At 42.4% G+C, this 26,439-nt stretch overlaps 1 protein-coding gene across 1 annotated transcript in view; it reads left to right on the forward strand.

Annotated features, from left to right (window-relative positions):
• Window positions 1-3,283: 3,283 nt before the first annotated feature.
• The window catches only part of tbkbp1 (TBK1 binding protein 1), a 59,051-nt gene continuing 35,895 nt past the window's right edge, over window positions 3,284-26,439 (forward strand). Inside the window, exons 1-4 of the mRNA XM_034707168.1 lie at window positions 3,284-3,542; window positions 14,675-14,800; window positions 20,494-20,598; window positions 24,332-24,479. Coding sequence (XP_034563059.1) covers window positions 3,300-3,542; window positions 14,675-14,800; window positions 20,494-20,598; window positions 24,332-24,479 — 622 coding nt within the window. The 5' untranslated portion in view covers window positions 3,284-3,299. The remainder of the gene's footprint in view (window positions 3,543-14,674; window positions 14,801-20,493; window positions 20,599-24,331; window positions 24,480-26,439) is intronic.

The raw sequence follows: 26,439 nt of genomic DNA on the forward strand, positions 1-26,439 counted from the left end.
GATAAAGCTGCGTCTTAAAATGCAGAAAACAAACGTATCATGGCTCATATCTTTGAATTCAAAGAAATCACAGAGTAGCTGGATGTGGAGAAGTCGAATAAAAGCCTTCATATCTTCAGATGATAGAAAACAAATGTAGTTCAGCTTGTACTTTACTTGTTGTTCCCGGATGGTGAGGTGCGACACAGGGGACGGTCCAAAGATGCAGCAGGACAGGTCACTTTAATATTTCATTCATGCCTTACGAAACACAAACACACAAAAACAAGGCAGGACTCTTGCTTTGATGCAGCTTTACTCAATATTTCATACTGAAAGCATCAAAGATCAATTTGTTGTGATTGGAGATTCACCTCCTGGATTCTTACAGAGCTTTATAGTGAGTATCAGCTCTCTTTGTTAAACTGTCCAGCCTGCAGATTACCTCTATCACGTCACTTTTGATTGCAGAAGGCAGAAAAGCTCTTGAAACTTGCTGTACACTATTCAACTGCAGTAGGGTTTTTTTTTCTACATGCAACAGTGAGAAATAATCCCCCAGATGGAAGCGAAGGAGAGATTTGCCCTCATAAAAGGCACAAAGAAACACTGATGCATCTCTGCCCTCCAGAGACACAAAATCTGAGATTACACTGAAAGCTAAGTGCTCCAAACAAAACCCTGGAAGAGAGGACACAGTGCTTTCAAAATATTTTGGTACAGCAGCGCCAGACTGAGAGTGCAGTGATGATGAGTATTTACAACATGGGAACTTTATCACTGTTCCCAGGGTCTTGTAATCCTCATATTATGGGATGTTTTGGAGGTCTTTCTAAAGGTTTCAGGGTGTGTGTATTTTTCCCTTTGGTCAAATGTTCAGTAAATTTTTTTTCTGAATCAATATGTTGGAATCACTCACTTTCAGATTATGACCCACTGGTGTTTGCTCCTTGAAACCTGCACCCTCCAATTTCCTGTCAACACAGTCCTCTTGACTACAAACTGTTTTGGCGTTTGGCTAAAAACATCAATCTCCTTTTGTCGTCTGCAGATTTCACTCCAAAGCTCTCACCGTGTCTCACAGTGTTGGTAAAAACACGACGCTGGTAAATAAAGGGATGACCCTGCTAACAAAATATGCAATAACAGAGTGTTTCTGTGTCAACATGACCTTTTCTCTGATGTTAGAACTAGCCAAGGACTCCACTTCTTTCTTATTATCCCCCTCTCCTTTTCTTAATTTTTATTTTTCAGTACAGTCATGAATGAATCATCGAGCCTTCAAGTTGGTTAAAGTTGAACTTTTCGGTGAATCATTCAAACTTTTTGCAACTAATGATGTCCAGTACTGTTAAATCCAGAATATTAATCACATTGGTGTTTAAGATGCAGTCTGTTTTTAGGGGGTCCTCCCCTCTCTGAACTATCTTCCTGCACAGGTCCACACCATGCAGTCTATGAGCAGCTGTGTAGCTCCTCTAGTACCGTCTGTTCACACCAAAGCTTTCACCATGTTGCTTTTGCAGTTCTGCTAGTTAGTTACAGTATTTAAGTCACAGCATCTTCCTCCGTCTGTCACTATTTTACCAAAAATTGGAGCGTCTTTGCAACCAAACCATCTCTCCACAAGGTGCATTTACTTCATAGGAAACCACTGTTTTCTATACATGCATGATTATTAACTAATGAGGGAGACATCTGTTAAAAAGTGGCGCCACCAGACCGGGCTATGCCGCCATGTTTCCCAGCATTGCTCACTTCTTGTGGCGCCACCTTCTGGGTAAAACACTGTAGCAGAAATACCTCTGGATTTTATACTACTATGCTTATATTAGTTGCACTGGTGTATAGGAAGTGTTGCGTCTTAGTATCCGTGATGTCACCCATCTGAAGCGCTGTTTTGAAGCTGATTGTTATTGGAAATGCTGAACTCAACCTAACTTCTGTCAAGCTAGTGTGAGATAAAGAGGCAGACTTTGAGCCTTCTCACTAACACCTACAGTGTTCCCGCCTGTCTCAAGACAACTTGTAACCGTAATATCTTCAAAACTGCAGCGTCATGAAAAAGAAATCCCCCTCCGTGCAGTGTGTGCCGATAAAAAATGAGCTATTCAGACCAAACAAATTTTTTTGCACCAGGCTGTAAACATGTTTATTATTGCTGTAAAGATCGTCTTTTTTGAATGGGTGTGTATGTGGTTTCCTGTGTTTCTGCAGCCAGCCTCTAGTGGACGCTCGAGAAACTGCAGTTTTTAACATTTCCCTATTGGCTTCAATTCCTGCGGCCAGAGGTTGCCGCTTGTACTAAACCAAATTTTACTGCAGATTTTTTTGCGCCGACTCAAAACACATTCATGTTGCCTTTAAAATTAGCTTAAGCCGACACTTTCCTGCAACAAACATGTCAAATACAGCAGCTCAGTCAGCTCTAGCACCAGTTAGCTATAATCTATAAGAAACCTCCAGTTAGGTTTTTGAAATTCACATTATATGACTCTTGATTAATAATAAAGAGGAAAAATTATTGACCGCAAAAATAAAAACTACTTGGCTAGGTTTAGGACAAGAGTCACAGTTTACGTTAGCTGCTCTTGTAGCTAACGGATGTTACTCGACTGATGCATAGCAAGCTTTGTTTAAGAGCTGTAGTTAATGAATCTGAAAGAAGTCTGATTCTTTAAAGGTTTGAGAAAGTCCTGGTCTGATTGATGCATTAATCATCCCTTAACGCCACCACAAGCTGACTTTTGCACACTTCAAACTACAACATCAAAACAAAAGCTCAAGAGGACAGCGTTCAGATATTAATCCGACGATGTGATCATTTGAGTCACTGGATGAAGCATTAAACTGACCCTCTTATTTATGTAAAAGTCATATCCCAAACTCAAACACATGAACATTCTCAATATGATAACAAATGGTTGTGATGATAATTGATGAGTAATAGGAAATGGAAACCCGCCGAGTCATCTTTAGATTTCACATGGAAACCTCTGTCCCTCAGTCTTCCTCTGTTCCCACTTTGCTTTTGAATATTTCACATCGTGTGTGCCAGAAATCCGACCGCTCTCAGCTGAATTCTGCTTTGTTCTTCAGTGTTTGTTACGAGTTTCTGCCTGCTTGATGTTTTTCAGCTGCGCTGCAGAAGCTCTGACAGTCGACCCCTGTTACAGTTATGAAATGCTGTTTTCGTTTTGGACGGTACACTTAATTGAACGGAGGCTATTTTGGGGGTTTAATAATTAATGAGAGAACCTCTGTCTGTGTGTGTGTGTGTGTGTGTGTGTGTGTCTGCTTTCAGGTTGAGGCTCTGAGTGATGCAGTCTCTGTTTGGCGGAGGGGAGCTGGGGCTGCTGGGAGGAGGCGGTGACGCCGGGGGCCTGAAGGAGGATGGCTGCGGCAGTGTTGCGTGGCACTCCTCCACCCTGCCCGCCGACGATGTCTACTCGGCCTCGCACTTTGCCCTCATCACCGCCTATCAGGACATCAAGACACGGCTGGCCTGCCTGGAGCGGGAAAACACCAGCATCAAGAGGAAACTCAAGATCTATGAGATCAAGGTGAACCGTTTTTACCTTCAGTCCCTTTACAGAGTCAAGTATCCTCAGATTTTGTTTGTATTCATTTTCTTGTATTTGTTTTTGTCCTTGTTGGGACCAGACAAAACGACTGCGGCGCCTGAAACGATAAAGCCAGTGTGTTCTGTGATTTATTTGAGGTCTTTGAAAAGGGGCAATCCACTCAGCCTTTGTGTTTTCCATTTTTATTGAGGCTGTGCTCAGAGATAAAAGGAAAGAAAGCTCCTGTGGACTTTGATCCCAGACCAGCAGAGGGATACACTCTAAAACTGTGAGATCTCTCTGCTATATCTACTGAAGTCTGAACTCTGGAGCAGCGCTGAAATTTAAGGTGGTTTAAGAAGTCACGATGCAGAAACTGCAAACTCACAGGAGATAATGGAGCCTTTAAAAAATACCATGGATCGCTTTTCAAGTTAGCACAGTCGTCCAGTTTACAAAATCCTGCGTAGGTTTTCTGCACAGTGATTGGCTCTTGTTTAATAAACATGACAAGGTGAGGGTTCTCGTGGATCCCTTAAAAATCTCAACAAGTTTTCCATTAGATTTTAAGAATTTAAGGTCGTAACATCTCAAAAAGTCTTATTATTTTACTTGTGAGATGTCTTACATTTTAGACGGCACTTTGACTGTCAGCTGTCTTTCGTATTCATTAACTACAGAGCTTAAACAAAACTTGTTTGAGTAGCATTCGTTAGCTACACGAGCAGCTAACGTAAACCGTGACTCTTGTCCTAAACCTAGCCCAGTAGTTTTCCATCAACACATAACCAAACTTCTTCCTATTACCAATGTCAACAACCTCTTAATTATTGATCCAAGAGTCATGCATGTGAATTAATCTAAATACTTGGAGCCAATCAACACTCTCTAGTTAGCATATTTGATTCACAGTGTAATACATACACAGTATATTCTCAAACCACAAAGAGGAAGAGAGAAGAAGTTCACCACATGCAGGGCTGTCATAAATACTAGCGTGTGTTGTCTGTTAAGCCACGTAAGTTATAATCTGTAAGAAACCTCCAGTTAGGTCTTTGAAATTCACATTATATGACTCTTGATTAATAATAAAGAGGAAAAATTATTGACCGCAAAAATAAAAACTACTTGGCTAGGTTTAGGACAAGAGTCACAGTTTACGTTAGCTGCTCTTGTAGCTAACGGCTGTTACTCGGTTTCCTGTGTTTCTGCAGCCAGCCTCTAGTGGACGTTCGAGAAACTGCAGTTTTTAACATTTGGCTTCAATTCCTGCGGCCAGAGGTTGCCGCTTGGTCTAAACCAAATTTTACTGCAGATTTTTTTGCGCTGACTCAAAACACATTCGTGAATGCAGCATGCTTCTGTAGTGGTCAGCCTGAGGATGTTGGAAGTTGCTGTAAAGTGTAACCAGACAAACCACTGCTTTTCCTGTACATGATTTAAAACTTGGGAAAAAAGAATAGTGCAGCCCTTTACATCCCTTCTTCAGTCAGTGTTTCCCTCTGACTTCTCACCAGTTTAACCAGAGTTCAGAAGGTCATGTCCTTCAGTTATTACTTTTCACATCTGCAAAATGCCCATCTGTTTAACAAGGCTCTGTGAATCGAACCATAAACAGCAGAATATCAGCTGCCTGGCTTTAAGTCAGTGATATCATAAACATCTCTGCATTATCAGGCCTTTTTGATTGCTGGTGAAAATCAGACTCCTTTCACGGTCGGATAAGAAAGCAGGTGAGGCAGAAATCCGCCTCCAAGCAGTGTCCGGGCCAGCGGGCAGATATTCCAGGGGACCGAGCATAAAGGAATAGCGTGGTAGGACACAAATTGAGCAAAAAAGTGGAAAAATAAGTGGAAACATGGAGTTAAATGAGTGGAAGGATGCGAAGAAAAGCACAGAGCAGGGAGGAGAAATGAGCCAGTAAAAGGAGATAATGATGTAGAGAGCCGGGGGAGATAAATTGCTGAAATTAAGAACAAAAGATGGATTAAAGACCAAAAAAAAAATCCCCTTTTTCTGTCATTAGTCTTTGGGTGTTCTAGATATTCCAGGAATTATAGGGCGAGGAAGCGGAAATGTGCCCACTTTCTCCTCATTTCTCTGCGGGTACATGAGGTAGCTTGTTTTTGACAAAAGCTTCAAGTGACACAAAAGTTATCAAAGAGGCTTCTGGGACTTGACATGCTGAGAAAGATATTTGCAAAAAAAAAAATAGAGAAGATCCAGAGTTTCAGCAGCATGTCTTGTAGAGCATAATGAAGCAACATTTTGTGATGTCTGTCTGCTTAAACAGCAGCACACGAAACTTTGATTCTGGAGGGCCTGTAGCCAAAGCGTACGAACATTGATGATGCTTGATTTTAAAAATCTACAGACAATTCAAGATTTTCAGAACAAAATAATGACAAAAACTTTTTTTAAACTTTAATATTGTGAAATAAATCTGGTGGGTTTTTTCGGTTACATTCACGAATGAATCAAACTAGTTTGATGGCAATTCTCCCCAGAAACCTTCCTGCCAGTAAGCCTAACAAGCAAATAATCTGTATTACACACTGCTAAAGAATTAGTTTAATATTTAATAGTTTAATAATAAAGAGCTGTTCTTATCATTGTTTCATTCCAATCAGATTTGAGACTTCAATCGTGAATCAACTTTTAGTTTCCTCCAGTTAAAAGCCACATGACCTTTTAATATCACACCATACATGGGTCCCTAAATGTCCACACTTCACTTAAACATGTTCAGCCTATTACTTTCTTAATGAGTCAAATCAGAGCTCTCTTTTCTTTCTTTCATTCACTAAAATGAAGGATTCACGTTAGCTAGAGTTAGCAATAAGTCAGCTAGCAGCCAAGCTAGAGTGTTCAAGAGATGGACATGTCAATAAATAAGTAAATAAGTGTCATGTTTAAAATACTGTTTGTTTTGAAGAGTAGGTGAACTCTGCAGAAGTAGTGAGAAGATGAGCTTACAAGTAATCCCAACCCAAAAACTAGCTTAGCAGTGCTAGCATTGCTAACATCTAGCCTGATGTAAGATCTATGAGTCTTAAAACTATTCTTATATGGAAATGATTTCTAGCTAAGTACCTTCTCCAATTTCAATTCACGTAAACCTCTTTGGTTTGTCATTTAACAGGAAGAAAGGCGGCTTTGAGATACGTTAGCTTACAGTTAGCAGCCAAGAGCATCGGTCTAACTTTGTCTATAAACTTGAAGCTTCTTTCTACTTTCTTAATTTTTTTTCTAATGTTTACTTTCTGTTTTCTGGATCTATGTTGGAGAGATGAACAGTGTTGCCAACTCCTCAGTGAGGAAAGTAGCTATTGGCTGTTCTAGAAGTCGCTGAATGACGTAATCACTCAATTTGCATAATTTGAATTGTAATGGACGCTGCAGGGGAGATGTGCAACTTTGAGGGAGAGACAAAAAGAGGTTAAAAAACACCCTAAATATGTTTATAACTACACTTAAGAGCCGACAACAAATCAAAGTAAAACATTATTTTCAACTGTAATATTTTCAAGATGTTTATTGTATACAATCTACATTAACTATCAGTAGGCGGGATCAGCCAGCGGTGTCTTCGTACATGCGTGATATATTTGCAGTCTGAATGCAGAGGGGTGAACGCCTCCTGCTCTGAATACAGCTAGGAGGGACTCACAGCAGCATCCACTGCTCGTTGAGTAGAGTAAGATCAATTCATGCTTTCACGTCAGTCTCCAAAAGTCTCCATTAACATCAGAAAAAGTCACTAGATTTGTCGCTGGTCGCTTTTTTGAAAAAGAGTTGCTTAAGGGGTCTGAAAACTCGCTAAATATAGCAACAAAGTTACTGGAGATGAAGACATTTCTGTATATTTTGCCCCTTATAAAAACCTCTGACACTGATTGGATCTTCTGATCCAAGATGGCGCCATGGACGGTCGCCCTGGTACTGCGCTCTCTCGTACTTGTTGCGTTTTTCTCTTTTTTTGTATCTTTATGCTCCGCTTCTCTGGTTTCTTTTACCAGAGAAGAACTTGTTAACATTGGACAGTCCTCTGCCGAACTTTTTACACCGGTTTTCATTGAACCTTTAAGTTACACAGAGATTCTTGCTGGTGGAGCCGCAGCTCTCTATGGTCTTTGCCGGAGACGCCGGCGCCGGGGCAAGCGAGCAGGCGTGCTCGTCAGACTGAGACAGCGGGGGTTACGCAGTGCGCTCCCGTCCATTCACCTGGCGAATGTCCGCTCCCTGGCAAACAAGATGGATGAACTGCTGCTCCTCAACTCAAGAAACACGGACTTTTGCAGATCCGCCGCCCTGTGTTTCACTGAAACCTGGCTCAGTGAACACATCCCAGACAGCTCGCTGCACTTACCGGACTTTCAGCTCCACAGAGCGGACCGCGTAAAGGAACTCTCTGGGAAGGCGAGAGGAGGCGGAATCTGTTTCTACATAAACGAAGGTTGGTGTACAGATACCACAGTGTTGAAGAAGTCATGCAGTCCAAATCTGGAGACTCTTTTCATAAACTGCAAACCCTTCTATTCGCCGCGGGAGTTCTCCTCCTTTATTCTGGTCGGCGTCTACATCCCACCTCAGGCCTGTGTAACGGAGGCGTTACAGCACCTGGCTGACCAGATTACAGACGTGGAGAAAAAACATCCTGACTCTCTGCTCATCATTCTCGGGGATTTTAACAGAGCAAATTTAACCCACGAACTACCTAAATACAGACAGCATATTAAGTGTCCCACCAGGGAGTCTAACACTCTGGACCACTGCTACACAGTAATAAAGGACTCATATCGCTCTGTCCCCCGTGCAGCTTTAGGACTATCTGATCACTGTCTGATTCATCTCATCCCGACCTACAGGCAGAAGTTAAAAACGGCTAAGCCTGTAGTTAGGACTGTGAAGAAGTGGACGGAGGAGTCAAAGCAGGAGTTACAAGCCTGCTTTGATTGCACTGATTGGAGTGTTTTTGAAGCTGCATCAGGAAACCTCAATGAACTCACTGACACTGTGACTTCATACATCAACTTCTGTGAGGACATGTGTGTGCAGACCAGGACCTTCTGCACATACAACAACAATAAGCCCTGGTTCACACCTCAACTGAGGAAGCTGCGTCAGGCCAAAGAAGAGGCCTACAGGAGTGGGGACCGGGACCTGTTCAAGCAGGCCAGAAACAAACTGACGAGAGGGATCAAGGTAGCTAAGAGGAGCTACACTGAGAAGTTAAAACAGAGCTTCTCTGCCAACGACCCCTCAGAAGTTTGGAGAGGCCTGCGTGAAGTTACAAGCTACAGGAGACCCTCCCCCCACCCTGAAGGTAACAAAAGACTAGCTGACGACCTGAACAGCTTCTACTGCAGGTTTTCACACCCCACACCCGAACACTCTGATTTACCTGGCCCCCCCACAAGCCCCTCCCCACCCCCCTCTGACCCCCCACCTGCGCTGACGATCTGTGAAGATGAGGTAATCCAGCTCTTCCAGAGACAAAAGACCAAGAAGGCTCCAGGACCAGACGGCGTGTCCCCCTCCTGCCTGAGAGTCTGTGCTGAGCAGCTGGCCCCCATCTTCACAAAGATCTTCAACACATCGCTGGAGCTGTGTGAAGTGCCCTCATGCTTCAAAAGCTCCACCATCATCCCAGTCCCAAAGAAACCCACCATCACAGGACTCAATGACTACAGGCCCGTCGCCCTGACATCTGTGGTCATGAAGTCCTTCGAGAGACTAGTGTTGAGCCACCTGAAAGACATCACAGGCCCCCTGCTGGACCCCCTGCAGTTTGCCTATCGGGCAAACAGGTCGGTGGAGGATGCAGTCAATATGGGTCTGAACTACATCCTGCATCACCTGGACTCCCCCAGGACCTACGCTAGGATCCTGTTTGTGGACTTCAGCTCTGCGTTCAATACCATCATACCAGACATCCTGCACCAGAAACTCACCCAGCTCACAGTGCCGGCCTCCATCTGTCAGTGGATCACCAACTTCCTGACGGACAGGAGACAGCAGGTGAGGCTGGGGAGCATCAAATCCAGCACCCGGACCATCAGCACTGGCGCCCCCCAGGGATGTGTTCTCTCCCCACTGCTCTTCTCCCTCTACACCAATGACTGCACCTCAGGAGACCCCTCGGTGAAACTCCTGAAGTTTGCAGATGACACCACCGTCATCGGTCTCATCCAGGACGGAGACGAGTCTGCTTACAGACAGGAGGTGGAACAGCTGGCTCTCTGGTGTAGTCAGAACCATCTGGAGCTGAACCCGCTCAAGACGGTAGAGATGACAGTGGACTTCAGGAGAAGCCCCTCCCCACTCCCCCCCCTCACCATCCTGAACAGCACTGTGTCTACTGTGGACTCTTTCAGGTTCCTGGGATCCACTATTTCCCGGGACCTGAGGTGGACCTCCCACATAGACACAATCAGAAAAAAGGCCCAGCAGAGGATGTACTTCCTGCGTCAGCTCAGGAAGTTCAACCTGCCCCAGGAGCTGCTGATCATGTTCTACACCTCCATCATCCAGTCTGTTCTGTGTACCTCCATCACTGTCTGGTTTGGCTCTGCAACCAAACTAGACAAACACAGACTGCAGCGGACTATAAGGACTGCAGAGAAAATCATCGGTGTCGACCTGCCCCCCATCCAGGACTTGTACCGGTCCCGGGCCAGGAAACGGGCAGGGAGCATTACCGCTGACCCCTCACACCCTGGACACAAATTCTTCAAACTCCTCCCCTCCGGCAGGCGCTACAGATCACTGTGCGCCAAAACAACCCGCCATAAGAACAGTTTCTTCCCCCAGGCTGTCACTCTGATGAACACTAAACCATAACAGTGTCATACCTGTCAGATAAATACTCTCTGTAAATATACATGTAGATATACAATGCAACAATTCTCAAGCAGAATTCCATATTTCTATTTTTTGTATTATTTAACTTCTATTTTATAATGTAAAACTACCTCTGCAACTCACCACTGCACTTTATCATATTATTTTAGCCTGTACATATTAGTCAAGCTATTTGTTGTTTCTTTGTATTTATAGCTAAGGTTATTGTTATTATATTTTCATTTTATTTTTTATTGTAGTTCTTATTCTTATTCTTATTCTTATGCCTTGTACAAAGAGAGCACAGTTTACCAAAGTCAAATTCCTTGTGTGTTCAAGCATACTTGGCGAATAAAGCTGATTCTGATTCTGATTCTGATTCTGATACCTAAAATCCACTAGCAAGCTTGACACTGCACCACCAAACAAAGCAGTGAGATTTTGATTCCTGGGATGGTTTATTTTGGTCGGGAGGACAAGTCTGTTATTCCATTTACCACATTTATTTTGGTCCACTCTCAAGCCAAAGCTAACAGCAATTTGTGTTGCAGTCTCTAGAGCTCCACTGAAAACTGTCTCCTTTTAAACATGACACTGACAATCTGTGTGTTTTGGAAAGGAGGACTCAATTACTGATAATACAGCTTGCATTAGAAAACCTCTAGAAAATTAAGAGGTATTTAGGGGGTTGGTTTTTTAAGGATAAAGTCTGCCATGTTGTTCCAGTTTTGCTCTGTATACAATGATGCAGCAAGAAAAGCAAAGCTCAGGTATCTTGAATCTATTACTTTTAAGTGCAGGCTTTAAGTGGGACCTCCTTTTTTAACGTCAGTGGAGGAATCCTGCATCCTTTTAGCACAGAGCAGCTGTTCCTGCAGGCTGCAGGCTGCCACATCAGTATTGACTATTTGTATGGGATAGTTTGTTCAGGACTTAATCCCAGAGAGGCAGGTGTTGATTTTTCAGAGAGCAGGTGTGGATGCTGGCTGTTTGCAGTTGGAGCTGTCACACCTGTGCGTCTGTAAATACAGCATGTACCTTTTTTTAAGCTGTAGATAATCAATCAATATTGACTTCTGCTATTCTCATATGTTGAGACATTTGGCCACGCTGTAAATTCTGGATTATTTGAATGTTTTTGTTGACAAGTTGTGATTGCTGCAGGCCCTCTCCAGACACAAGAAGCCCGAGTACAGCTGCTGTAATGATGCAGACGGAAGTGCTTCCTTCTGCTTTGAACATGGGTTGAAGCGAGGTTGTTCTCCGGTTTAGAGTTCCTGATGCTCGGCTGAGTGAGAATTTCTCGGGCCCCCTGGGGGCTTCACCCATGTTGAGAACATTTACTGTTAAACTGAGCAGAGAGAGGTGTTCTGCTAAATGGAAAAGGGTTGTTTGCTCCTCAAATAGACATTGCATCAGCTGCAATGACTTCAAACAGAAAATGAAAAACCTTTGCCGCTTACAAGAGGCACTCTAAATGTAAATGTGTTCATTTAGGTTAAACCACGCGGTTATATAACTTGTCTTGTGTGTTTTCTATCACTGGAGTCTGCCACCAAACAGCAGTTTAGCACTCAACAAACTGCAAACTACAAAACAACAGTAAACGCTGTACAGCCCATAGACACATAATCTACAGAAGTGTTGTTACATAACCGGTTTTATCTGCATGATCGCAGCCGCATATAATGCAATTATTTCTGCATATTTTAAGTTTCCATGTTGGGCGGTTGCATCATAGCTGTAGGTCTCTTACTGCTTCATATCTCACCCGGCTGTGAATATGTTTGCCTCTCATGAATGATGAGGAGCAGTGAAGCAGTAAGTTGCAATTATACTGTTTCCTATTTACATTCTTCGTCTATGAAAATATTGATACACATGACAATTGTTATATTCTGTGTGATACTGGTCTTTTAAGAACACTGTCTGTAGTATTTTTATACTAGAGGAGGCTGTTATCAGGACAAATTCTGATCCCAATGTTCTGATTCAATAAAAGGCAAACATTTTCATCATATTTTTGGACATTACTTATTTAATGACACGTTCTTGCTATTCTATTTGAAAAAAATGCAATACAATGTCCTGCTCACATGGCACGATATGGGTCACTTATAGTCCACTTAACGGTTAAACGTCGATGCCCTTTGACTCTTCATTTGGGGCGGCTGTGGCTCAGTAGGTAGAGTCAGTCGTCTTACAATCGGAAGTTTGGCGGTTCGATTCCAGCTCCTGCGGTCACATGCCGAAGTGTCCTTGAGCAAGACACTGAACCTGAAATTGCTCCCTCTGTTGTTCCGAGGTGTGTGAATGTGTACGAATGAGATTAGCTGATGGTCCGTCACTACATAGCAGCCTCTACCATCAGTGGGTGAATTGGTATGAATGGGTGAATGTGACGAGTAGTGTGTAAAAGCGCTTTCAGTGGTCAGACAGACTAGAAAAGCGCTATATAAGTAACAGTCCATTTACCATTTACCATTTGAATTAATTGCTAATATTTTGTTATTTTAGGCCTGCATGCCATTCATATGCTGTGTCTAAGATGTAGCACAGCCACTCACCTCTAGGGGGCTGTATTTCTAGTTAAAAACTACTTCCATAATGCTGTAACGCTCTACTACCTGGATGTAAACAAGCACAGATGACAGATGTAGTCTCGCCGCGCGTCCCTGGCATGTCTACAAACCCCCCCGAAAATGAAAAGAATCCATCCTGCCCCTGTTCTGATTTCTCCACCTTTCTGTAAATGTGTGCTGAAACGAGCCGTTTCAGTTTTCAGTGTTTTTCATACGTCACAACGCCATCCGGTCTGTAACAGGAAGTCAGAGCTCGGAGCTTGTTCAGCCCATAGACTGTATAAAATAATACTGAATCCCTCCTCTGTTTTTCATTACCTGCACACATGTGTGCTAACAAGGAGCTTAGGAGGGAGGCATGCTAGTTGTAGGCTGTCTTAATAAACACAAAGGTCGGTTTTACTCCCCACGTCTGCAGATTTGAAGATCTAGTGGATGATTTTTAGTTTTCCTGGAAAAGTGCTAGCGCTAGTTAGCATAGCCACATAGCTACATGTTGGTAGCTGTGTACCAAGACACACGTCGACATACTGACAAATAAAACAACAAGAAACACTAAATCTGTGACCAATCCTTCAGAAAGGTCCTGCTGCAGGCGCCTCTCTATCAGGATCAGATTCTGGATCAGATTCAGAGGGTTGAAGTAACGCAGGTCTGTGAGCAGCCGTGTATAGTCAGCCAACATGTAAACATTAGATCAACGTGCTGGACAGCCGAGGCCACATCCACTTCCTGAGAGCTCATTCTCATTTAAAGGCACAGACACAGAAAACAGCCTGTTCTGAGCAGGGCTGAAAAAGAGGGGTTTACAGGCAGACCAAAATCTGATTTCAAAGTGTTTTTTTGAGCAATAAACTTTAAAGATATGTTTTGGGGACCTCTTAGACCAATATATTTTGATGAAAAAGAGCATAATATGTCACCTTTAACTTTAGACTAGTCTGTTGGTTCAAACAACCAGGAAATGAGTTGCTTTGGAGCCTCCCTGCTGCTCATATATTAATGCAATATTTCCAAATATCAGAACTCTTTGCTAATGAACAGCCTTAAGTTTTATGTTTTTCCCAAGAAATATTTTTGTTTTTCAAGTGACTAGAAAGATAAAACATCTTTTTGGACCACTTCAAACAGACCACATCAGAGATGTTAATCTCTGAATAAGAAAACAAGTGTCTCAGAGATCTGGTTTGGCATGACAACCCTTAAAATGAACAGTCCTGCTCACATTCATGAGGCAGTGGGTGTAATTAAGAAGAAGTATTTGTCATTCTTCAGGGTTTTGTGAATAAATTACGGACAGATGGACAAACAGTTACAGATTGATGGATAGACAAACAGTCTCTTCACATTTCATCGTGTGGGATGAAATCAGAAAGTACAATCAGAGGGACTCGCCAAGCAAACCAACAGATTAGTTTAGCAAAGAAAGGAAATCTAGTTCATGAGAGGGGGGGTAGAGAGACTTCAGTTAAAACACACTGAGTGATATCTGGGCCAAACAGAAGTTGTAGTTGACGCCGGATGAATCTTTAATGATCCCAGAGTGAAATCATCAAAATAAATTGCACAATACAGCAGAAGACAGATCCATGAGCAAACAAACAAAATTATAAATAAGCCGTTTTCATGTTCTCTAAACTTTCTCATCGACTTTTTCTTACTACTGCGTTTAATTCTTTAATGCTCTTTGCTTGTTTTTCGCTGCAGTTCCCTATGATCAGCGAGTTCGGGGACAACACAAACTCCTACTGCTCCTTTGAGAGCAAAGAGACGGCGCTGCTGCACTCAGAAAATGGCAACCTGCAGCAGAGAGTCAACGTCCTGACCCATGAGGTAAGAAAGGAGAGGAGGAAGGGAAGAAAGAAGGAGGGGAGGTATGAGAGAAACCGAGAGGAAAGATTGGATGTGTGCAAAGTAAGAGAGAAATCCACCTGATTATGTATTCATTCTCACTTTTTCAAACACACTTATCGCACCAAAGGTTCCTCAGTGCTCTGGTTCTGCAGAAATCCCTCCCTGCTTGTGCATTAATTGAATTACTCGTGAATGTAGGCCAACCCTGGTGGACATACGCTGAAAGACATCCAGAACTAATTAAGCACTAAAGCTGCTGCCCAAGCGAAATTACAGAGATTGGGTGTTTTTTAAGAAAGCGTCCAACGAGCGGTGTGACATGGGATTTTCACACTGCTGCTCTATTTTTGAGAGGCGACTGCGTAATTGGGACCAAACCGGGCCAAGATTCAGCTATGTGTCTTTTCAACACATCCTACAGTGTATGATGGGATAACACATTTTGTAATTAGATGGGTTTTTTTAAAAGGAGCAGCATGATTAAAAACCCAAAACAAGATGTGTGCATGCAAAATAAAGGCTCCATCAGCTGCAAAACTCCAGTCCAGGAATCAGACTGTACTGCATCTCTGACTGTGAGAGCAAACAGGGTCAGAAAAGGAAAGAGAAAGGACTGACACAGTGAGTCAAGAGGCAAAAGTGTGAGTAACAGAGTTAAAAAAAAAAAAAAAAGGTTGGAAGCATTAAAAGAGAGAAAGAGGAAGGAAAGAGTTTAAGAGCAGCAGAAACGATTAGTGCAGGAGACCCAAGGTCACACAGCTGACACCGGGAGATGAAATGTGCCATGGCTGACTGAGCATGCTCTGTAGGGACTTGACCACCACACACACACACACACACACACACACACACACACACACTAACCTTATCCGTTTCCTTTGACGATGGTGACTTGCAGTTATCAGGGACAAAAACAGAAATGTGACATGTTTGCAAAAAGTCATCACTTTTTTTTTTAAAAGTTGGACGGCAAATGTTCACCTTCTCCTCAGACACTGTGACTCAGTGCTGCAGGTACTGACTGAGCATGTGCGAAAGTATTCTATAAAGACTGCATCTAAGTGAATCTATTTTTTAAAGACCTCTTATTATATATTTTTCACAGCTTGGTGCAATCCTTAAATATCTGTAATCTGATCTAGTGGTGGAACTAAATATGGATACAGCATCATACATTGTCCCGCCTGGTGCCACCAAAGGATATTTTAATTCAGCTTGCTAAACAGTCTGTTTGTGTCATATCAAGTTAGTGTTGTGTTAGTGAAGTATGGTGTTGTGTTTGTGTTGTATCGTGTTGGTGAAGTAAAGTTTCGTGTTGTGTTCATGCTGTATCCTATTTTGTGTCGTATCTTGTTGTGTGGTGTTCTTTTCATGTCCGTGCCTTATTGTGACCTTTTGTGTTTTTGTAGTGTTTGCATTGTGTCGTATTGTGTCCTTACGTATTGTGTCCTTACGTATTGTGTTATTTCGCGTTTGTGTCGATTATCGATTAATTGATTGTTAAGAAATTACTCGAAACACACATTTTTGTCATCAATTTTCCGTCACGTGGAACAAACATCATGTGGTCTCATATTACACTCATCTATCAGGGAGGAGTTTTAAGTTTAAAGCATGTTTGGATATGAATCAGCTGACTAAAGGTGTTGCGCACAGCGGAGACGCTCAGCTGGCGGCTGCGGCTGTGCGTCAGGTCTCCACGAGGATCAATACAAAACTGCTGCCAACAACGACACGAAGGTTGACAACTTCAAACAGGATATTTCCCTCCTTTGGATACGAAGTCAACAGACAGGTGGGAAATTCAGGTACGCTATGTTTGCAGACCAGCAACATCAGAGCCGTCTGAGCTTTTCTGCAGCTGGATAGTGACACGGTTGCGCTCTCGGCTGACACCTGATTGAATACACGTTTCCATCCATCCATTATCTTGACCGCTTATCCCGTTGGGGGTCACGGGGGGCTGGAGCCTATCCCAGCTGGCTTCGGGCGGAAGGCAGGGTACACCCTGGACAGGTCGCCAACCTATCACAGGGCCAACACAGAGAGACAGACAACCATTCATGCACACACTCACACCTACGGGCAATTTAGAGTGATCAATCAACCTGAGCATGTATTTGGATTGTGGGAGGAAGCCGGAGAACCCGGAGAGAACCCACGCATGCACGGGGAGAACATGCAAACTCCACACAGAAAGGCACCCGCCCGGCCAGGGATTCGAACCAGGAGCCTTCTAGCTGTGAGGCAACAGCGCTACCCACTGCACCACCGTGCAGCCGGAATACACGTTTATTTTTCTCAATAAGAACGAGTAGACAGAAAACTGGACACTGTGAGTCTGAAGTACTTTTATGTTAGTAGTCTCAGCCTTCACTTTATAAGATTATGTCCGCGCAGAATATTTCTATGAGCCTGATCGTTGATATTCTGCATGTCAAACATGTACCTGTATTCAATACAGTCAGTTATTTGCATTTTGTTGCTGTAGAAAATACAATTTAGGGGGAAAACAACGTATTTGGCATTGTTTTTGACGTAAGAATAATAATGTTTTTTTTTAAATCAATTAATCGATAATTGATCGTTAACATTTCCAAAAATCGATCACGGAAAATACTTAAAATGTACATCCCTAGTTGTGTTCCTATCATATCATATCATTTTATTTCATGTCTTGTCATGAATCCAACCCCTGATCTGATTACTACAAACAAATCCACTGCTCTAACTGTGCAGGAACTAGGGGTGCAATGGATCAAAAAACTCACGGTTCGGATCGGATCACGGTTTTGAGTCACAGATCGGATCATTTTTCGGATCAGTGAAAAAAAAAAAAAAAAAAAAAAGACAAATACAACTTTGTCCCTCCATTTATTTTGTAAAACACTTTTAAACTTTTGCCAATAAAATAAAAACAAGATTCAACTCAAAATGTACTGCTTGAGCAAAGCACCCTATCTGTGGGCCCAGTCCTGCCTCATTCACTGCATTTCATGGCATGGCAAGTGAAGGAGCAGAGGAACTTCAAAAGTTTCACTCCATTCTTCTTTCAATCGTTGATTTTCACCGTCCACTTTTCTTTGAGCTGCAAACTTGGAACACACCGTTTGATTCTAGGGTCCTACATCTGGCAAAGTGCCAATATGTGAACTGCTCCATAAACGAAAGTGAAAGTTAAAGATTTCACTCGCAGCATTGGACTCTAAGTGACCCAGTAACAGCCTGTCTGCGTATCGTTGACATGGAGACAAGTCCCGGTAAACACAAGGTGACCTGACCAAAACACAGAGTGAAGGAATAACAGTTCGGGGGCCATGAATAGGCGGCCGGACACGGGCCGCGTATTGACGGCCTCTGGTCTAGTGGGTGCACGACGGAATTTCATAACGTGGCTCAATCACATTCAGCATTCACTGTATTTCACAGGGAAACCAAAATGCTCCCATACATGTGACTTACAAGATGCAGGAGGGTTTTCAAGTTCCTCTGCTCCTTCACTTTCCATGACTACCGCTGCGCTTGACGAGTGAGTGTGGATTGAACATGCAGTCATCACATGAACACGCGCAACTTTTTTCATCAACCACATCCGTGACGAACAGTGGAGAGGCATCCGTACGGATCACGGATCAACGATGATCCGTTGCACCACTAGCAGGAACCAAGCGGCAACCTCCGGTCTAAAAATGCGGAAGTCTTAAAAACTGCAGTTCATCGAGGATCCTCTTGAGGCTGGCTCTGGAAGTACCAGAAGTCACGTACACATGAATGGGAAAAAGCCGATATTTACAGCAGAAATAAACATGTTTACAGTCTGGTACAAAAGACAAGTGTAATCTGGATAGCTCATTTCTCGATCGGCACACACTGTACGGGGGGTGAATTTTTTTCGAACGTGGTACTTTCAAAGATATTTAGATTACGAGTCTTCCAATGAGAGGCACAGCTGACTTGACTGACAGGCAGGAACACTGTAGCTGTTGGCTAGGAGGCTCAAAGCCCGCCTCTTTACGTCACACTCGCTTGACAGCAGCAACATGGCTGCCGCCTCCGATTGGCCTCAAAACAGCGCTTCCTACGTCCATATTTTATATTATGTCTATGGCAGGAACGCTCCGGCTCACCGTACGGTCACTTCTCAATCTAACTCTTTGGCGTACAAGGACCTTTTCATCGCACCACAACTTCTTACCAGCTGCTAGTACCCTTTCCTGTCCTCTGCATATTACAGTTTCTCTTGGCGATTCGTAATAAAGTAGCTTAATTTAGCCGTCAATGGTGCACGTTGTGACATTCGTGTCCTTCCACGAATGATGCTCACTTGGCTTTTATGCTGGAGAGGAAGGTTTTCAATCAATGTATGTTGAGAAAATCAGTGTTAATGTTAATTCATTATATATAGATAAACTCTGGTGAGCTTAGCTGATTTTAATTTGTACATAAGGCTGTTTGTTTAAGTTCCACTTGTACAATATTGCTCTACAGACTGCAACAGTTATAGGAGAAGGAAGGTTGATATTTAAAATGCATGTTTGTGGGAAAGTCGGTCAAAATTTGTCAAAGTTCATGCAAACTCAGCAGCGAGCAGGGTAACAAATGACATGATTTTGAACATAGTGATCCTGTTGGCGTCTCCTCGTCTTCTGTAACAGTTTAATGGCACTCAGGGTTAATGAAGAGCAAACACCTGGTAATCTAGATTTACATTTTCATGAGCCAATTCTCCTAATTTCATTACTTCAAAGGATGCAGAAAACCTGAGCTTCATCGTGCTTCATTAGAGAATAATTTAATCAACATGAACTGGAGCAAAACGAGACCATTTTTAACCTCACACAGGCGACATCAGAAACACCCAGCTCCAGCCCCAGCTCCAGAATCTGGACCTGGGTGATAAACGAACACCGTGACATTGCAAGCATTTTGGGAAAACGGAGATACTCTTCGTCCAATCTTATTTCTGCATGCAGCTGCTTTCAGACATCGGGCTCAGGAGTGATCAAGCTGTCCTCAGTCACGATGCTGCTGACAAGCCGTCCTCACCTTAGTGCCAGTTTTCATCAAGCATATGTTACCATAGACACACTGAATAGGCTCCAGTGCTCCTGCACACACACAGCTCCGATACACCTCTTTGTCCTCGCCGGCTCCGTGTTTATCTCACTCCCTTGCAGCTGCTCCCACTCTCATTCTCCACCTTATCTGTAGTGGCCGTATTCTCCAAGAAAAAAACCCCACAAATATCACGCATGTCTGTGTCCTCATCTGCTCCCCCAAATCTCTTCATTTCACTCGATTTTGTTCATGCCGGGAAATCTGTGATCACTGCATCCAGTGACATTCGCTGCCACAGTGTGAGGAGGATAAATCAGCAAGGGATCAAGAAATTATAGTGTAGAAGATGACTTTGGAAACATGATTTATCCATTTGACGAATGGAGGCAGGCTCTGTTATGTTCATGCTGAGGTGTCAGGATTTTGGTGTCCTAAATTTGCTTGGTTATGTAACAGTTTCTTAAGAGACATTTGATGAGTCCCACACTCTCTGGAAGTTTCTGGTGTTTTCTTTCCTTTCTCTCTTTGTGAGGAAGTTTGAAAACTGGGAAAAGGAAATAAGAAAATATATGTCAGGCTTGTTTTTTTTATCTTCTTCTGTATTTCCCCTTCAGCTCCAGAAGAGGAAGGAGCGAGAGGAGCAGCTGGAGGATGTGATCCAGGCCTATGAGAAGATTCACATGGAGAAGAGCAACCTCCAGAGGGATCTGGACAAGATGGTCAGAGCTGTATTCACTTCACTGCACTGTACAGGTTTTTTTTTTTTGCCATATGGCTCATGTATAATGAATTCTTACAGCTTCACATTCTGCTGACGAGGATGGAATTTAAAATGTTAAACTCATTTACATCACATCAGAAAGCGACAAATGTAGGAGATAATTCCTCTTAAGTGCACGTCCTACAGAAGTTTTGGGTTTGGACCAATTTTTAAGATTAGGGGAAATCTGTCTCTAAAAGGGGGACACGGGATCACAGGAGAGAGGACCCAAATGCAGACTGTGGTACAGAAACTATCACAGAGGAAGGTTAACACACGAGGCTTACGGTGTATGATGTAGGAAGAGTTTGAAATAGGGAGAGCCGAGTGTTACAGGCTTATCTGAGGTGCAGGCAGAAACAAAGAGACGAAAAAGGGGGCGGGAAAAAACCCCACAAAGATCCCAGATAAAAAAAACTGGGGTAAAACTCTGCAGGAGTCTGAAACACTTGGCGAAGGTCCAAAACAAAACAGCAAAGAGATACAGAATCAAAGAGTGAACACATTGGACAGGTGAGGCTAGACTTTCACAGGTGAGAAACACGTGTGTGTTTAAAAGAAGGTTAAAGCTGAATTTGTTGCAACATTTATTCCCCGTGATGGTGGATACATTATCAGACCTTTCCAACCCTCATGCAGATAAAAGCTTAAAGGGATATTTCAGCTTTTTTGAAGTGGGGTCGTATGAGTTACAGTACACTATTGCTCCTGTTAGCCACAATGAGTGCCGGTGAGCTCTTCCCCTTTAATGAGAAAATTCCTCGAGGACCGGCCGGCAAGCTAGGCTACAATTCTCTGCAGACAGGGCCTCCTATTTCGCGTAATTTCACTAAAGTTGAGAAAATATGGTCTAGGAACTCATCACGGTGCAAATGCATGCACCAGTTGTTGATCCAAACAGCTGATCTGCATGTATCCGTGCTCATGCAGCGGAAGAACACCAGTCTGCGAGTTGCGTCCGAAAATAGTGCCAAAACAAAGGGGGTTTCTGACGGCAAACTACAGCTAAAGACCCAGCTCTTTAGGAAGCACTATGCACTTAGCTAGACTGTTCTCCACTGTTGTCCCCAGTGGCAGATCATGTCTTCCAGCTACAGTTGACTCACACTGTCCTGCTCTACTCTTGGAATCTGTGTTCAGCTCTGGAGTGACCCAGCACTTGGTACTTTGGTCATTATTGTGGTGATGTTAATTGTTGATGATGATAATGGAAGGTCTTAAATTGGTTGGTTGCTTCATTGTAGATGTTCCTTATTTCGAGAAAAAAAAAAAAAAATCCTTACTTATTTTTGTGCATTGCCTTTACACTGCTTGGCAGTACCTGCACCCAAATGGACTTGAAGCACTTTGTTCCTCTTACTGATCTTGTTTCCTCTTGTCTAGATCTTTGCTTGTGTTGTTCTTGTTCTCGTATGTACGTCGCTTTGGATAAAAGCGTTTGCTAAATGACATTGTAACATTGTAACAAACTGAATGGCTCCAAATTGTTCTACTGGTGCATGCATTTGCACCGTGATGAGTGCCTGGACCATATTTTCTCAACATTAGCGAAATTATGCTAAATAGGAGGCCCCGTCGGCAAAGAAAATAGCCTAGCTTGCCGGCCGGTCCTCTGGGAATTTTCTCATTAAAAGGGGAAGAGCTCACTAGCACTCATTGTGGCTAGCAGGAGCAATAGTGTAATGTAACTCATACGACCCCACTTCAAAAAAACTTAAAATATCCCTTTAAAGGCATGTGTCCACTAACAGCATGTTTTGCACTGGCAACGCCCACAACCTGAACTTGAGAGTGCTTCTCACCAGCGCGTATTGTTCCTAGGTCACAAAAGTTGTCCTGTGGTTCTTCTGCTTCCTTTAGTGGTGGCCATTAAGTCTGTTATAATTGCACTTTATGCTATGCTAACAAATTTACAAAAAAGAAACAAAAGTATCCAATCCACTTTATTTATATAGCACATTTAAAAAAAACAATCAAGTTTAGCAAAGTGCTGCACAGTGAGGTCAAATAAGTTAAAACACAGAACATAAAAGCGCTGTCAGAAAATAAAAGAATTATCATTAAAAAAAATTGTTAAAAAACACAAAAAAGTCAAATAAATCATAAAAAATAAATAAATAAAATAAAAACACTGTAAGAGCAAATAAAAATCCAATAAAATAACAGACAGTCGTTTATAGAAAGTGTTGCAGCATTAGCAGGAACTCAAGTCTTAGAAATTGTACCCTAAAAAAAACCCCTAAGTACGGTTAGTCTCTCTTCTGTACACTCATGCACTGCTTTTGTTGGCAAAGTTGGTATAATAAGCCCCGCCCCTTCTTGATTTTGATTGGTCAGTGCTAGTAGAGTGATATTGATGATCCAAAAGCTGAACTATTTTCAGCTGAGAGCTGAGGACTTCAAGCACTACTCTGAAAAGAGCTTACAGTGCAAAGAGCACTGTAAGTGGAGACAGGCCCTAATGCCTCATCATGTGTAAGAGACTAATTTTAACATGACTTTATGTCTTTGTAGAAACAAAACAAAGATATAACAAGCAGCAGAACTTTTTGATTGAGCAAGCATCAAATACCTCCTAAGTGTAGAAATAACCATCCAGTACCACATTAGGATCATTGTTATGCTCCACCAGTCTGTCATTTGCACATCTTTTAGTTTAACTTTGTACCTCTGATAGTTCTGAACGTCTCTGACTGTGCTCTGTAGACTTTACTGCTCATCTGAATTTATCCTTTCAAGCTAAAATTTTAATTGCTCCTCATACCGAGGCATCAGTCCTTCACATAGAAGCTTCTGAAAGTCATTCTGTTTAATTCCTCAACTGAAACAAAAGAAAGACGAGGCTTTGTCCAAATCATTTTCAAAAAGATTAAATTCAGCCAATTTTTTCTTCTTTTTTTGCCAAATTATCCCAAGTTTCCATCATTTTAGAGACACTTAAAAAGCAGCTCCAACTCTTTTTATGACAAGCTTTATGTTCGTCTGAATCTGTGACAGTCTCATTTCTTGAACACTTCTCTGTGACAAATCAAAGTCGATCCGGACCAGGTAGACGCTTCCAACCGCACAGATTGTCTGGCTGCTCTTTCACAGATCCCCTCTGTGATAATAAAACGTCTCATATGAGAGTGGAGTCCATTGAGCGGCTCATGCCGAGCAGAATCAGCATTTTGATGCAGTCGCGGTGATTAAGGGACGAGGTGTGCCAAACTGCCACCTGCTGAAGAATAATACAGTCAATGTCAACAGAAGCTGAGGCTGCAATTAGTCACAAGTCTTTGTATTCCTGCTGGGCCTCGTTGACCTTTGACCTTCCAGCTGGGGAAATTGTTCCTTCATATTTCCAGGAAGGCGAACAAACGCCCCCACACCACCCTGGACTTCCATCTCCACGTTCATCGATCAACTGATGTTATAAATAGAAACACACACGACCACTGACACAGATCTGTCCACATCTTGGCATCAGCACAGAGGATTAGAAACCACAGCGAAGACTGCCTCTACCCTTTTAACCCCCCATGTGTGTTCATGTGCGACACATTTCCTTGCTGGTTACTGTTGATTTATAGAAAGACCTTCAGCAGTTTTCACAATCTTATGCATACTTTGCTGTCTCTATTGATTCTGTTGTCTTCAATGTATTACATTTGATTAAATAAAGTATTGAAATATGTGATGTGTGATTGCAGACCAGCCTGGTGGAGAAGCATGTGGAGCGGATCCTGGACCTGGAGTCGGTTCTGAGGCAGAGGGAGAGCTCGGTGCAGAAACTCAACATGCAGCTGCACAGCAAAGACATGCAGTACCTGCAGCTGCACGCCGGCCCGGACGCACACAGTGAGTCGACTCTTAGATCCTCCTCACGTGGATAGAGAAGATATATTTAATCATGGTCCAGCCGATGGCTTCTAATTATCATCCGTTGTATTAGTTTTTTGGAGGGGACCCTGAACGCAGCACCTCAGTTTGTTCTTTAAGGAAACGTATATGTTATTATCGGCTCTGAGTGGGTTTTCATTTACCTATCCTCTTCTGTCAATCTTTATATCCATCCATCTATCTGTGCGTCTATTCATACATCCCCTTCATACATCTCTCCATCCATCCAATCCTGAGAACAATCTACTTGTTCATCCAACCGTCTATCCAATCATTCATCCATCAATCCATCAATCCATTCATCCACCAATCTGTCCCTCGATGCATCTACCCATCCATCAATCATCTATCTTTTCCTTCATCTATCCCTCAATCCACTCAACTATCTTTCTGTTAATTTACCCATCCATCCATCCTTCTGTCCACCAATCAGTCTGGGAATTCATGTATTCAGTCATTTGTCCATAAATCCATTTATCCATCTGTCTTTTTGCCCATCTTGCTATCTCTCCATCAGTGAACTAAATTATGGATGGATGGATGGATGGATGGATATCTATCTACCTATCTATCCATCCATCCATCCATCTGGCTCTCTCTCCATCAGGTTATCTCTCCATCAGTGAACTAAATTATGGATGGATGGATGGATGGATAGATGGAGCTATCTATGGATCTATCTATCTATCTATCTATCTATCTATCTATCTATCTATCTATCTATCTATCTATCTATCTATCTATCTATCTATCTATCTATTTATCTATCTATCCATTCTTTCCATTTATCCATCCATCCATCACTCTATTTATCCATTAAGTTTTTCAATCAAATTTTCCAATCATTCCATTTATCTTTTCTTATATCTGCCTTTCCATCAGACTATCCATCAATCACTCAACAAAATTATTCATCAATCTTTTAATTTTATCATCCATCAATCACGTATTTATCCATCCATCCACTAATCTATGTTTTATCTCTGCATCTATACATCCCCTTAATACATCTCTCCATCCATCCAATCCTGGGAACAATCTACTTTTTCATCCAACCATCTATCCAATCATTCATCCATCAATCCATCCATCCATCAATCTGTCCCTCCATGCATCATCTATCTTTTCCTCCATCTATCCTTCACTCAACTATCTTTCTATTCATTTACCCATCCATCCATCCTTCTGTCCAGCAATCAGTCTATGAATTCATGTATCCATACATTTGTCCATACATTCTTTTATCTGTCCTTTGTCCATCATTTTCCTTCAATTCAATGAACGATCCATCCATTTATCCATCTGTCTATATGTCCATCAGTCAACTTCATTATGGATTGATAAATGGATCTATCTATCTATCTATCCGTCCGTCCGTCCGTCCGTCCGTCCGTCCGTCCGTCCATCCATCCATCCGTATCTATCTCCATCAGGTTATCTATCCATCAGTGAACTAAATTATGGATGGATGGATGGATGGATGGATGGATGGATGGATGGATGGATGGATGGATGGATGGATCTATCTATCTATCTATCTATCTATCTATCTATCTATCTATCTATCTATCTATCTATCTATCTATCTATCTATCTATCTATCTATCTATCTATCTATCTATCTATCCATCCATCCATCCATCCATCCATCCATCCATCCATCCATCCATCCATCCATCCATCCATCCATCCATCCATCCATCCATCCATCCATCCATCCATCCATCCATCCATCTGTATCTATCTCCATCAGGTTATCTCTCCATCAGTGAACTAAATTATGGATGGATGGATGGATGGATGGATGGATGGATCTATCTATCTATCTATCTATCTATCTATCTATCTATCTATCTATCTATCTATCTATCTATCTATCTATCTATCTATCTATCCATCTATCCATCCATCCATCCAT

This window comes from Notolabrus celidotus, chromosome 18 (genome assembly GCF_009762535.1).
Source record: "Notolabrus celidotus isolate fNotCel1 chromosome 18, fNotCel1.pri, whole genome shotgun sequence".
NCBI classification, from domain to species: domain Eukaryota; kingdom Metazoa; phylum Chordata; class Actinopteri; order Labriformes; family Labridae; genus Notolabrus; species Notolabrus celidotus.